Here is a 14,734-nt window from a genome sequence, read left to right on the forward strand (position 1 = left end):
AATTAGCATAGCTCTTGGTGGGTTACCCGATTTATTTCAATGAATCCCTGGGACACAATCAATCAATATTTTTTTTTAAGAGGAAAAAGGTTATTAAAAAAAAAAGAAATAATATCTTCTCTTCTGTGGTCCCCTCTGTTGCGCGGCCTTCCTCTGGGTCCCAGCCTTTCTTGGAGCGCTAGCCGTGCTTCCCCCCTCCCTCCCTCCTTGCACTGCAATCCCCTACAGGCTTACTCAGGAGTAAGCATTAGCAGAACCCCCTCCTCCTGCTGCTGCCCTGCCTGTCTGTTTGGGTGTCTCCTGCGCAGGTATTGTCCAGTGGCTGCCCATCCGTGCCGTGGCATGCCCAGTCAGCGGGTCTGGGGCAAAGCCGGCAGCAAGCGAGCGGGAGGCGCGCTTGGGCCGGATCAGCTCTTCTCCTGCTCACTTCTCATCCGCAATGGCCAATGACAAGCTGGCCAACAAGCTGAGCCACCGCTTGCAAGTAGAGGAGCACAATGGTGAAGCCGAGCAGCAGCCACAGCTGCCCAAGCACCACCCGGAGGCTGAACCGGAGCCCAAGCCGATGGCCTTGGGAAATGGTGCCAACAACAAGCTGAGTGCCAAGTTGCAGCGGCGCACCAAGCTCAACGACCCCGCCGATGGCACCCAGCACCGTGTCCTCGGCCCCTACTCCGAGTCCCCATATGATGTGTCTTGTGCACAACACATCATATGGGGACTTCCAGCGAGGCAAAATGGCAGGCACCACTGTAGCGGGCAGCTCCTGAAGCTAGCCAGAGCTAACTGCACTACAAGGCTGGCTCTGGGCTGCTGAGGCTGCCGCTGCCATGTTTCCCGGGGACATTAGATGAAGTCCAGGGACTGTCCCTGGGAAACGGGGACGTCTGGTAACCCTACCATAGCTCAGAGGCAGTGCATCTGCTTTACTTGCAGAATGGCTCCAATTTCAATCCACAGCATCTCCATGTAGAGCTGAGAGAGGTTTCCTTTTTGAAACCCTGAAGAACTGCTGCCAGTCGGTGTAGACAATACAGAACCAGGTGGAGAAAGGGCCTGACTCAGTATAATGTTCCTAACAGTTTCTGGGGGAAACAGTGGAAGAGAGCTATCATTCCAGTGTCCTGCTTGTGGGCTTCCCAGCGATATTTGTTTGGCCTTTGCGGGAACCAGGATACTAGATGAGGGAGGCCTTTGGTCTGATCCAGCAGGGCTCATGTCTTTAAGGCTTGAAACACAAATGGTTTAAACATGGGCATCATCACGGTATAATATTTTATTCATTTCTTTTTTAATGCCTTATAATAAACCGTATCTCAGTCTCAGGAATAACTAGACGTGCTAACAGATGGCTATATGGATGGGGTGTGTGTAAACAAATAAATTTGTATTTTGAGTTTAGTGATCTGACATGGTCATCTCTTCCTGCCTCTGTTTACATCCCCTATCTCTTGTTAAACTTATTTGGTGGTTGAGATCAGCCTTTAATGTATAATCTGGTGGAAGGAAGAAGTGGTAACGCAGGGTACCTTCTCTGATGTTAGACATTGTTTGGAAGAACATGCAGTATCGGAAGAGGGGGCTAGCTAATTAATAATCTGCACTAGCTAGTCGGGCAAGGCATGTGGGCTAGCAAGTTAGCTATCTATAAATTGGATGGTTTTGGAGCATGGTTCTGAGAAGCTCGTGCATGAACCAATGGCCAGAGGGTCGTGCAAAAACTGAAGGCTACCTGGGGGTCACTTTGCCACTTCTTGAGGGCTTCCCAGTGGCAGATCGAAGTTCTTGCTTGGTAATGTTTGCTGTTTAGAATAAAATCTTTAATCTTCTCACTCACTTGTGTTTGCATTGCTTCTGAATCTCATTAAAAGAAGCTCCTTGCATTTAGCAAGACAGGGCCACATTCAGCTTGTTGCTGCTTCCAAGTCAGACTGAAAAATTCACAAAATAGGAAAACAGGCCCCTTGGCTTTTGCTGAAGGCAGGCTTGAATGATCATAGAAATAAGGCTTCATATATATATGGGACGAGACTGAATATTTCACTTCCTAAAAATAACTGTGCAGCAGTGCTATTGCTTACAGTGATTTCCTTTCTCTGCTTAGAGAGAGCCGAAATTGAAGGGGTGGAAAACCGTCATAATAATATACATTCTTGTGTATTCAACACCAGTATCAGGGTATTTGTTCTACTGGTATGCAATGTCGGGGCACTGATTGACACATTTCCATTCTGGGAAAGGAATGTGAGATTCAAAGGAGGCAGGAAAATGGCCAAGACAGAAGCAGAGCTCTGCCTCCAGTCCCCACTGAATGAGTTATTAGAATAATCACTAGGTATAATTTATGTTGACTTGACTGCAACAGAGACAAGAAAAAGCAAGGGCAGTATGTGTTTCTGAAACAGGACTGCAGAAGTGCAACAAAGAGAGCAAGATGGAATGGTGGGAAGACTCAGAAAATGTGATCAGTGGAGAATATCTGTTGAGGACAGTTAAACAAGTCAGTAAAAAAGGGCAGGGGGGGAAAGTTGATGAGCAAGATGGTGAGTGGAAAGGAGTGTCATATACTGTGCCAGTTTATTGGGTAGAATTATTTCCTATTCTTTACGGAATGGCTGCACATTTTCACTTGTTTATGTTCAGAGTTGCTTTTGTTGCCTAAATAAAATAAAATACCTGGCTCATATACTTGATGCCTTCTGGTTCGGATGGATAATAAATCTCAACCCACATCCATGCTTTTATCAGCAAAGTAAAGGATATTTAAAGGAGGTAGTGATAGAGGTAACTTACTTTAGATATTATGATGGGTGTGAACTCAGTGGACTGCCTATTAGACAGTCATTTGAGATTACCAAGTCACCTCTAGGGGCAAGGGCCTGGTGATAACCCCAGGCAGATTACAAAGGTATATGAGACAGCAGTTTATGTTAAGCAGTTAATAGTATACACAGACTGTTTCATAATTTTTTTTTATATTGATAGATTTTAGGTCTGATGAGGAATCTAGTCACACTGGCATTCATTTGTTATGTCCCTAATGTTTTAACCACAGGAGTTGGAAACCTGTGGCCATCCATATATTGTTGGACTCATAAGCCCCAGAGAGCATGGTCAATGTTCAGGGATCATGGGAGTTGTAGTCCAGCAACCTATGGAGGGCCATGCACTATCCTTTCATGACTAGAACAAGAAATAGAAGGGGAATAACTTATTGCTGTACAATCCAAGACCAGAAAATTACTGGTTATACGTATGTACTGCTAATCACATGTACACAAAAGCAAGTTTCAATGAAATCATCATGTCCCATTTCTAGGTTTGGGTTCTGGATAAAAATATGGTGAGTCATTCATTCCACAGTAATATATTTTGAAAGTTCATTAAGTCCCCAAAGGATTATTTCAGGAAGAGAGGCCCTGATCCAGCTCTGGTTGAATGCAATTAGTCAAATGTGACAGCTAGTAGTAGCCTGGGAAGTCACATGTTCCATGTGCATCAAAAGGTATATCCAGCCACTTCAATCAGCATTGCAATGTTAGATAGGGAAACACACCTCCATCATCTACCTGTGTGGAATGCTGATTCCATGCACTGATCCCTCATACCAGAATAGGGCATTAGTATTTTTGCAATGTAATTGATATATATACAGCATTAGATGCTACCGGTTCTATTCTCAGAGTGTTTCTACAGCACGGCTTCTTAGGTCATCTTTGTGGAATAATGAACTATCATAAGGCAAAAAATTTGCACATAATTTGGTCCCACAATAACAGCGTTTCTTAGATACTTCCACTTGCTGCAGCTCTTCTTGATCTTTCTCAGGCGAGTAATTATGGTATCTACCTGAATAATCATATGAAAGTTCTTCATTGGCACAAATATCACGGTTGGCAAAAAGTGCCAATTTAGGTACCATTGAGTCTACTCGGACAGGGACCATAAAGAGGTTTGGTTCACAGGAATGGTTCAGGAACCTACCAACATTACCAATGTAAGTGGGATCCACAAATGTCTCCATTATCTGTCCATCGCAGAAGTGCTCTCTTACTGCTATAATGTAATTTGAATCGCTTGAGGTCTGCGATTGTATCCTTCTACATGCTTCTCCGAAGTTGAGTATTTCCCCAGCGTATTCACAAACAAATCTTCCTTTGGGTATAAACTCCAGATTGCGGAGACCCCATCCTTTCTTGGCAGTCCTGAAGACTTCAAGCCGGAATTGCAAGCCCCTTTGAATCACCCTGTTTTGGCACAACTCTCCACAATGGCACATAGTGTTGCATTCAAAAACAGGCTTCGAAAAATCGAGTTCATTTCCTTCACAGTTAATGCACTGATTGTTATAGTTTTCCCCATAATGAAGGCAGGAACACGTGGAAGCAAGACAGGAAGAGGAGTGACAGCTGCAGCCATTAAGGGAGACTTCAGATGGGTCCGGTCCTCCTCCCTCTCCAGCCACATGATCTGGGCTGTACTGCAAAAGAAAACAGATCATTGTGTAGTGTCTTCTACATTAAAAAAAACAAATCAGCCATAGCATATGATACAAATAGTGCATACTCCTATATATGTCTACTGAGAAGAAAGCACCACTGAGCTCAACAGGACTTACTTTTGGGCAAATACATATACAATTGAATTCTCCATTCAAGGTTGCCAGTATGTTTGCTGAAATACACATCAACATATGAAATGTAAACATCCTGATGTTTACAAGCATACACAACTAAATGCTTTTCTGCATTTGCGTTTTTGATTTTGCCTTGCTCCCTAGAGGATTTCTGCAGAGATCTATTTTTACAATGCAGGTGCTAGTCCACATGCAATGGCTGAGGATGCACTAATAATTTAATTCCTCTAAAGTAGCTCATTAGCCAAAGCAAGGATAAAATTACACTGCCAAGCCCACACAAATCTCATGCTTCTAATTTTATCTGAAGGGACCAGCCATGATTCAGCGTGTTTGGGATGGCAAAGGGATCCTTTAAGAACATTAGAAGAATGTGAAATAAAGTTTGCTTTATTTCTACATGACAGAATACAGAAAGGAGATGGCTGAAGTTTAATGAAGTTTCCTATTTAATTTTCATCAATACGTGGCTGTGATAATGTACATACTGATTTACCACAGCTTCGCTAGTTTCATTTCCCGGAAGGTGGAAGAAGCAACAAGGGGATCATCTAGCTTGGACCTGGTGCTCAGCAACAGGGAGGAGTTGATTGACAAAGTGTAAGTACTGGGAACCTTGGGAGGAAGTGATCATATCCTCTTAGGTTTCATTTTCAGAGACAAAGGAAAGCTGAGTGTAGTTGGGGTAGCTAATATCGCAGAAGACAGAATCGGGATTCACTATGACCTTAACAGTTCGGAGAACTGGGCCATCGTTTCCCCATCCCTGAAATAGATGGCACATAGTCCAGAAGGGATTGTGTTGATGTTGAAAAATAAAATATTTCCATAAGTCTCTTATTCTTTTTCCCCTTTCCCTGCCATATTTAATCCAAATTTAAATTTGTAATGATTTTTCACTACAAGTTGACTGGGAGGAATAAATTTCTGATGTATCATGTCTATTCCAAAATTTAAGATTATGTAATTTCAAACTATATTTCAATAAGAAAACATTTCAAAAGTTCACCCACTTTTTGTAGCATCTCATGTTGATGACTGATGTAAGAATATTTTTACTTGGTACACAGTGTACACACGTATTGGAAAAACATGTCATCGCAACCCTTTTTAAATCAATTTATAATAAGGTCAGCATTCATACAAACAACACATCTAATATTAACAAACTTTAAAATCAAACAGCAACAGGAAATCTAAACATTTGCCTGTGAATTACGTTTTCAAAGAACACTAATAATTTAAGCAATAAGATGGAACGGTTTTGCCAAAGATAAGAGTGACATCTCATGGATGTAACTGATAGTGCAGGGTCATTTAGCACTCACTGGAGGAAGCAAAGGAAACCTGCCTGCTTTTCCACGTAATGATGGGCTGGTGTCTGGAAGGGTTCCAGCGGCTTTAGCATCCGCACAAGAGCTGGAAAGTGAACTGGAGGTAATAGCAGTGCAAATACCTTCAACTTTTGAACTTCTGCCTTAACAGGAGGATTAAAGTTATAGGAGACCTGCCAGAAGACAATGGCATCTATACTTTCAAAAGATAGGGGAGATTGCAATACAGTGGTACCTCAGATTAAGAACTTAATTCGTTCTGGAGGTCCGTTCTTAACCTGAAACTGATCTTAACCTGAGGTACCACTTTAGCTAATGGGGCCTCCTGTTGCCACCACTGTGCGATTTCTGTTCTCATCCTGAAGCAAAGTTCTTAACCTGAGGTACTATTTCTGGGTTAGCGAAGTCTGTAACCTGAAGTGTCTGTAACCCGAGGTACCACTGTACCAAAGTGAATTAAACTTACATCACTCAGCCCTACTTAGAATCATAGAATGGCAGAGTTGGAAGGGACTACGAGGGTCAAGTCCAACTCCCTGAGATGCAGGAATCTTTCTAACTGGGACCAACTGGATAGCTCAGTTAAGAGTGTGGTGTTGATAACACCAAGGTTGCAGGTTCTATTCCCATATGGGACAGCTGCATTGCAGGTAGTTGGGCTAGAAGATTCTCAGAGTCCCTTCCAACTTTACCATTCTATGATTCTATAAGTTAATATGTTTAGGACTAAGGTGGAATAGTATTCCAGGTAAAACAAATTTTGACTTCACACTTGACTTTAGAGAGGCCACAGGAAGTGGACACCTTGCTGAAAGCAGGTCTGGGTCTGCTCGAGGCCTGGGTGGGAAACCAAGCAGTGCCCCCCCCCAAAATACACACTGCCTTGAGTTCCATGGTGGAAGAAAAGCAAGTTATAAATGTGCTAACTAAATATATGTGTGGTGTAGTAGTTCGAGCACTTGACTAGGACTTGGGAGACCAAGGATGAAACCCCTGCTCACCTGCAAAGTTCCCTGGGTGACCTCTCTATCTCTGCCTAACTCACTTTGTGAGTTATAGGTAGGTAATCTGCCATAGTCGAAACAAACAAAAATTCCTTCCAGTAGCACCTTAGAGACCAATTAAGTTTGTTATTGGTATGAGCTTTTGTGTGCATGCACACTTCTGTTTCAGTGTATCTGAAGAAGTGTGCATGCACACAAAAGCTCATACCAATAACAAACTTAGTTGGTCTCTAAGGTGCTACTGGAAGGATTTATTATTATTATTATTATTATTTTGTTTCACTTTGCAAGGTTGTTGTGGGGGTTTAAATGGGGAGGGTGGGTGGGGGCGCACAAGAGCCATGTGAGCTCCTTTGGAGGTGGGGGAAAAAGAGGGCATGCAAATGCAATAAACCGATTAAATGAAATTGCACGGAACTATTCTTGCAGTGATGGGTGATATATTACGTGGGCTTCAGTCCCAAACATTGCAGGTACAACACCTGTACATGCACAGCCCAATGCTATGCAACACTTCTGAGTACATCTGTGTAAGTGAATAATAATAACCAGTGCTTTTTCTGGGGGGAAGCATACCCCTAAACAGGTTTTTTTTTAGAAAAAAACACTGATAATAATAATAATATACACCCCCCTTTTCTCCAAAGGAACTCAATGTGGCATACACAGCTCGGCCACCCTCATCATTTAATCCCCTGTGAACTCTCTCCACGAAGGAACAGCAGTTAAAAGAACCAGCGGTTCTCCACCTCTGTACTGAGAGACCTGGGGAAATTCTCCTTACCAGAGGCAAGTGGCAGACCCAGAAAGAACTACAATTCCCAGCGACCTTTGCGAGAGAGAGAGAGAGAGACATGGCCGCCGTCCTCCACCAGCTTTCGCAGAGCTGCTGAAACTGGCTTCGCCCTCTCAGCCCCCCGCCCTTCCGTTTCAACGGCCGCCGCTCTCACCTGGAACGCCGGCAGCTCCTCCAGCCGCGGCCACACAGCCACGGGGAAGTTCTCCAGCCCCCCACTCACGTCCATGCTTCGCCTCTAAGGGTCAACCCGAAGAGCCAATACGGCCAGGGCTTTTTTTAAAAATAAAAAAAACCTACTCTTTTCCCCGCCCTGCTCTCTTAGGATTGGTCAGCTCTGCGCAAGGCTTCGTTCAATGAAAGGCCAAGCCACCAATGAAGGACAAGCTGGAGATGGACGCCGGAAGCTTCCATGGAAGAAAGACTTGAGTTGAGAGTTGCACATGGAATATCGCTTGCGGGCGTAAGTTGCAGGAAGGCATTCTCCTTAGTTATTTTGTAAAATGTGCACACCGCTTGATTGTAAAACAAAACAAAAACAAAACGCTCAAAGCAGGTTTGCAAAAAGATAAAACGATAAAAGAACATTAAAAAAAAAGTTGTATTTTAAAACATTACAAAGCAGCAATAAAACTGCTGTCACCCTAAGCAGGGTTGATTTCAAATTGGATGGGTGACTGCGTGTTGAGATGCCTGCACTGCAGGGGGTTGGACTAGATGACCCTCGGGACCCTTTTTCAACTCTACATCTCTGTGATTCTACAATTAAAATTACCTCGGATTTCTAAGAATATTTACTGCAGGTGCTGAGAAGAGTACAGTGAAGGCATTTGAGAGCTACCTGTAGAAAACTGTGTATGTGTAGGAAAACACCGTACTTTTTAAGCATAGCAGCAGTGTGTCTCACCCCAACCAAAAGAAAAAGGGTTTTTAAGCACACACACACAAAAAACCCCCACAAAATTTAAAGTGGAAGAATAAGGCATCTTCAGAAAAGTCTGCTGGGCACTTGGGTCTGCATGTGTTGAACTTAGGCTGGGAGGAGAGAAGAAGGTCACATTTTTCCTTTGGTGCAAATTGAGAGGCAGTGTGTAGGACTTGTGGTGATCGTTTTGTGTGTGTGTGGGGGGGGGGGAACAAAGCAGCCACAGCCAAACCTTGTAAACTTTCTGGATTACTTACTCGGCTATATTAGGGCTATTGTAACCCCGCTTCTCTTCTCACCCTCTGCCATGTCTCTGTTACAACAGTTTCAGAGCATAGGCAACAGAAGTTAGGCTATCCTTGTCCAGGCAGAGGCCACCAGCTGAAGTTGATGGGAGGCAATCTGCGCCACTGGGGCCACCTGAGACTCAAGCGGCAGCAAAGCATCCAGAAGAAGCCCCAAGCTGTGTACCCATTCCTTCAAAGGGAGTACAGTGGTACCTCGCAAGACGAATGCCTCGCAAGACAAAAAACTCGCTAGACGAAAGGTTTTTCCGTTTTCGATTTGCCTCGCAAGACGAATTTCCCTATGGGCTTGTTTCGCAAGACGAAAACGTCTCGCGACTTTGTTTCCTTTGTCTAAAAACAAAGACATGTTTTGTTTATAAAGTTAATTTATTTTCCCTTCAATTTTTGAACTGCTCTTTACAGTATGTGTGACTTTAAAGAGCAGTTAATAAACTGTTGTTGTACCAAATTTGGCTTTGTTTGGACTTTTTTTGACCATAGGAACGCATTAATTGATTTTCAATGCATTCCTATGGGATTTCGTGATTTGCAAGACAAAAAATTCGCTAGACGACAAAACTTGCGGAACGAATTAATTTCGTCTTGCGGGGCACCACTGTATAACCCCATCAAGAGCAAGCAACCTCCATCCGATCTGGGGTACCATAGGCCTGAAGAGCATTCCCCAAGCATCACCCTCTGGAAACTACCACACAAATTTTGTAGTGAGCCTAAACAAAAAAAGTGTGCTGTCTGGTTTAAATCTAAATTAAAGAAACATGAGAAGGGGGAGGGGGCCTTGAATGGAGCACCTAGACAGCAGACTGAACACAGGCTACCTACTCAAAGTCTTCTTCACTATGGCAAGATACATTGCATTTCTATTAAAATTATAGCAATTATTTTTTAACTTTGCATCTATACGTATTAACATTTTTTGGTGTGAAAATACTTGCCTTTTTTTGGTGATGTGTTAAATTCCTTCCTTCCTTCCTTCCTTCCTTCCTTCCTTCCTTCCTTCCTTCCGGCAATGGTGAGTGGTTACCCACCTGTACGGGCGATAGAGACTGCATAGACCATGAAAAGATGTTGGAGAAGATGAGAGGGGGAGGAATGACAGGAAATAATTGTTTTACTAGTTTTTGATGCCTCAGCTATTACAAGTAGGTTTCAAAGTTTCATTTTCTTGCTCCCAGCACAGCTAGATGTGTGTTCTCTCTAAAAGCTAAATTAATGCAGAACATTAATTCGGTTGCAAAGCCAATCCCAGTCAACCCTTTAGCTCCATTAATTATTTTCTAGCTCACAAAGTATCTGAAAGTATACTTAATAGCTGCTCATTTTATAAACTTCTGTGTAGTCCCTCTACTGTGAAATGTTGCAGAGCCATTGGGCTGTCAGCATGCCCCTCTTTTGAAAGGCCAAGCTCATTATCTGTAGGTCACAGCTGGCTTCTCCTGATCTGAGAAGCAAAAAGGAAGTCAAAGATCACTTCCAAGGCATTCACAAGCATTAGGGCTTTCCTGCTGTTTACTAATGAGATGGGCAGCCCTAATGAACAAAACTAGAGCTGGAACCACAATCAAATTAATGGAATATAGCAAAGTCAAATAAGTCAGCATGTCACTTGACTTTTCTTTGTCCAAAGGCAAAAGCAATGATAGTTAGGGTAACCACTCCCAACTAGCCCCTAAACCAACTAGATGTCCCCATTGCAGCCCAAGACTATTGGTTGCCTCATTTTGCTTAAAGCAAAGACTCACAACAATCTTAACACTTGATGGAGAAGAATGTCTGCCTCTTGTGAGAAACTCGTCCCAGTTGCAACTGAGGGCAATCATATTGTCTATGCAATTTATAATTCAGTTTGGCTTATGTAAGCAGCAGAAGACCATTGTTGTAGATCACGTTAGAGGACTCTGCAGCTGAAAAAGCATCCGAAAGTAATTCTAGTGTTATCTGGTCCAATAATGTAGCATTGTTATGGGGAAATAATTGGCACTGGGGGTTGTTTCAGGGTTTGGTTCCCTTTGCTGCATTTTTGATGGTCCATTGCTGGTGGCAAGTAGTCATTTCAACTTGAGGGTCTGCCTAGGAGAAAGACAGGTGTGCATGCCAAGGCCCAGTGAAGGCATCATTTTCCAAGATGGGTTGCAGTTTCTTGAGAATACATTGGAGAAATTTCAGGTGAGAACTGCAGATAATATGGTGAGGTTTTTTTGTTACTTTCCCTGAGGGTTCTTCTCTAAGGCCACAGTTTCGTTTTTGTGAATCCATTCATTCACATTTCTTAATAGACTCTGAATATTTAAGAATGTCTGACATAAGATAGAATCCCTGCCCAAGAAATTGGAGCAAACACATTGCATCATAAAGTTTAGCTGAAAGACTGGGCAGTCTGCTCTGGAGAAAAGCTGGAATCACATAGGCCTACGTGGAGAAATCATATATATATATATATTTGCTTTCGTAGATTTTCACGGGTACAGGAATGCAGGTTTTGGTGTCTTCGGGTGTCTTCCCGTGTAAGAGTTGGGGTGTCTAGGCGACGTTTCGACGAGGTCTCACTCGTCATCTTCAGGCTGGTGCTTTCGGCTTCTTGTTACTGGAACAAATATCTCACCTCTACGGGGAGGAAACCTTCCAGCTGACAAGAACCTACGAGAAACTAGAAATCCGAAGAGCCACCATCTTATGTGATCTCTTGTTCCTACGCAACTGCCGAGACAACAACTTAATTCCCACATGCTTCCAACTTAAATTCCACTCTAAAACCCCAGCTACCGAAAGGATCCTGAAACGAACTGAACTATCCCTAATCAGAAACGAAATACATAAGAAAAGATACCTACTAAACCAAACCAACAAAGATCTGCTCACTCTTCACCTCAAACTCTGTAACAAAATCCACCCTGCACTCTGGGACAAATGCAAACAACTAGCCGTCTGGAGAGCTGAAACTGAGACCTCACATAAGACAGACAGACACACCAACAAACTCCACAAACTAGAGAAACGCCAGAAGCCCAGCCACCCTCCACAACAACCCATGAAACAAACAGTACATAACATATCAGACAGGATCCTCACCTCAACTGAAACCAAAGTACTCTCCAAAGGTTTCAACTTTGCAGTCGCCCCGAGACGCATCCCCACGGAAAACATCATATGCGGAGTCGAAGCTAGCCTAACCAAAATCAACCCAGATGAAGCCAATAAAATCAGACTTGAAGTCACCAACATCCTCTGCTCCAGCAAACCACCCAGAAGCAATTTACACAAAGAAGAACAGAAAGCACTCACCAACCTGAGGAAAGACAACAACATAATCATTCTCCCAGCAGACAAAGGTAATGCCACTGTTGTGATGAACACATCGGACTACCAAGCAAAACTATCAAATCTACTCCAAGACCCTACCTACCAACCTATAAAAACAGATCCCACCACCTATCTGGAAAAAACCACCAAATCCAAAATAAAAGCCTCTCCTATCAGTGAAGAAATCCAGCTAAGAATCATCCCCAGAGAAAAATCATCCAGATGCCCCAAACTCTACGGTCTCCCCAAGATACACAAAGAAGGAACACCACTCAGACCAATAGTCAGCTCCATAGGCTCACCTCTACAAAATCTCGCTAAATTTCTCGCTAAGCAACTTCAGCCCTATGCAGAATCCATCGCTTCACACGTTACAAACTCCTTCCAGTTCATAGAAACAATAAAGAAGCAAAACCTACATCCCGATGACCTACTTGTGAGCTTCGATGTTGTATCTCTCTTCACACAAGTGCCCATTAATGAAGCCTTGACAGCCATTCAAAACAAATACAATCCCCCCGAATACATCCTGGACCTGACCAACCACTGCCTAACCAACACGTACTTCATCCACAATGGACAAAGATACAAACAGATAGAAGGAGCACCTATGGGATCACCCCTCTCACCGGTCATCGCAAATTTGTACATGGAACACTTTGAAACCAATGCTTTAGACAAGTCAGAACACAAACCCAAACTTTGGCTCAGATATGTTGACGACACCTTTGTAATTTGGCCACACGGGAAAGAAAAACTAGATAGCTTCCTCACACATCTCAACAGCCTACACCCCAAAATACAATTCACTATGGAAATAGAAGCCAACAACCAACTTCCCTTCCTTGACGTCCTAATCTACAAAAAACCTGATGGCTCCCTAGGACACACTATCTACCGGAAAAAAACCCATACCAACCGCTACTTACATGCACAATCACACCACCACCCTGCACAAATAAACTCCGTAGCCAAGACTCTCATCTCCAGAACCAAACGCCTGGCTGACAAAGACCACTTGACAACTGAGTTACAGAATCTCTCAAATGTGTTAATCGCCAATGGATACCAGCAAAACAGGGTTACGAAGCTAATCCAAAAAGAAACACCCCCCAAAAACCAAGACACAGAAGAAAACAATGGCATGGCCCTCCTTCCTTATATCAAGGGCACTACAGATAAAATTAGCAAAATCCTCCATAAACACAATATCAAAACAGCCTTTTGCACCAACCAAAAAATAGCCAATATCCTCAGAAACCCCAAAGATAAAATCCAGTTGGAAAACCAAGGGGTCTATGAAATACCCTGCAAAGTCTGCCCAGCCACGTACATTGGACAAACAAACAGACGAATAAATGCACGTATCGCAGAACACAAGAATGCCGTCAAAAAAGAAGAAAAAACTTCCTCTCTTTTCCAACACATGAAAGAAACAGGACACGAAATTAATTTTGCAGATTCCAAATTGCTCTTTAACATGGAACATCACCACAAGAGAATAATCATGGAAGCCATCGAGATAGAGAAACACCCTCACAACATGAACAAGCGTGACGACACGTCCCGCCTGCCAGACATCTGGAAATTAGCCCTCCCCACAAAAACCGACACCAGAACCAGAGGCACACAGAACGCCATCACCAATCAACCACACCAGACCCAAACCCAGACCCTCTCCACAGATAAATTACAGACACCATCCAGTAGCCAAACCATAGTGGCACCTCCGGATGCTGCACCCCCCTGCAATCCCTACACAGATCTGGCTGGCACAGGGCACAAAACCACAGCTCGCCCCTATACATGAAGCCAAGCCAGAGCACAACTAAGTGCAGTACAGCCATCTTCTCAGAAAAACTCTTCACAAGCTCAAGAGGTCAAGACACGAAAGCTTTAGCAACTAATCCACACCTAATGACCCACCTAAGTGGTACTCAGAATATCACTCAAGAAATCACTCAAGATATCCCTCAAGTAATTAAGGAACAAAAGAAGAAAAGGCACACTAACCTGGGAACTTCCTCTCTGCCCAGAACGTTTGAGGCTATACACCACACCCCCTCAACAGTATTTATAGGAACTCAAACACTGAGATCCTGCTCTGTTCCAGTAACAAGAAGCCGAAAGCACCAGCCTGAAGATGACGAGTGAGACCTCGTCGAAACGTCGCCTAGACACCCCAACTCTTACACGGGAAGACACCCGAAGACACCAAAACCTGCATTCCTGTACCCGTGAAAATCTACGAAAGCAAATATCTCACCTCTACGGGGAGGAAACCTTCCAGCTGACAAGAACCTACGAGAAACTAGAAATCCGAAGAGCCACCATCTTATGTGATCTCTTGTTCCTACGCAACTGCCGAGACAACAACTTAATTCCCACATGCTTCCAACTTAAATTCCACTCTAAAACCCCAGCTACCGAA

The 14,734-nt window shown here is 43.5% G+C and overlaps 1 protein-coding gene across 1 annotated transcript; it reads right to left on the reverse strand.

Annotated features, from left to right (window-relative positions):
- Positions 1-1,261: 1,261 nt before the first annotated feature.
- Positions 1,262-9,175, reverse strand: LOC310701869 (histone-lysine N-methyltransferase SETMAR). Its single transcript, XM_083493341.1, has 2 exons — positions 7,925-9,175; positions 1,262-4,480 (listed from the first exon to the last, which is right to left on the reverse strand). The coding sequence occupies exons 1-2, from the start codon at positions 7,997-7,999 to the stop codon at positions 3,680-3,682; spliced, it is 876 nt and encodes a 291-aa protein (XP_083349467.1). The 5' UTR covers positions 8,000-9,175; the 3' UTR covers positions 1,262-3,679.
- Positions 9,176-14,734: the final 5,559 nt, after the last annotated feature.

This window comes from Podarcis liolepis, assembly GCF_965112155.1.
Source record: "Podarcis liolepis genome assembly, chromosome: 2".
Classification (NCBI taxonomy): domain Eukaryota; kingdom Metazoa; phylum Chordata; class Lepidosauria; order Squamata; family Lacertidae; genus Podarcis; species Podarcis liolepis.

What these genes read in the sequence shown, in the direction of transcription:
- LOC310701869 (XM_083493341.1), bottom strand. Translation starts at nt 7,999, where the DNA reads ATGGACGTGAGTGGGGGGCTGGAGAACTTCCCCGTGGCTGTGTGGCCG. An exon ending in AGGAGCTGCCGGCGTTCCAG is followed by an intron (nt 4,481 to 7,924) that starts GTGAGAGCGGCG and finishes TTTCTTTTGCAG; the next exon opens with TACAGCCCAGATCATGTGGC.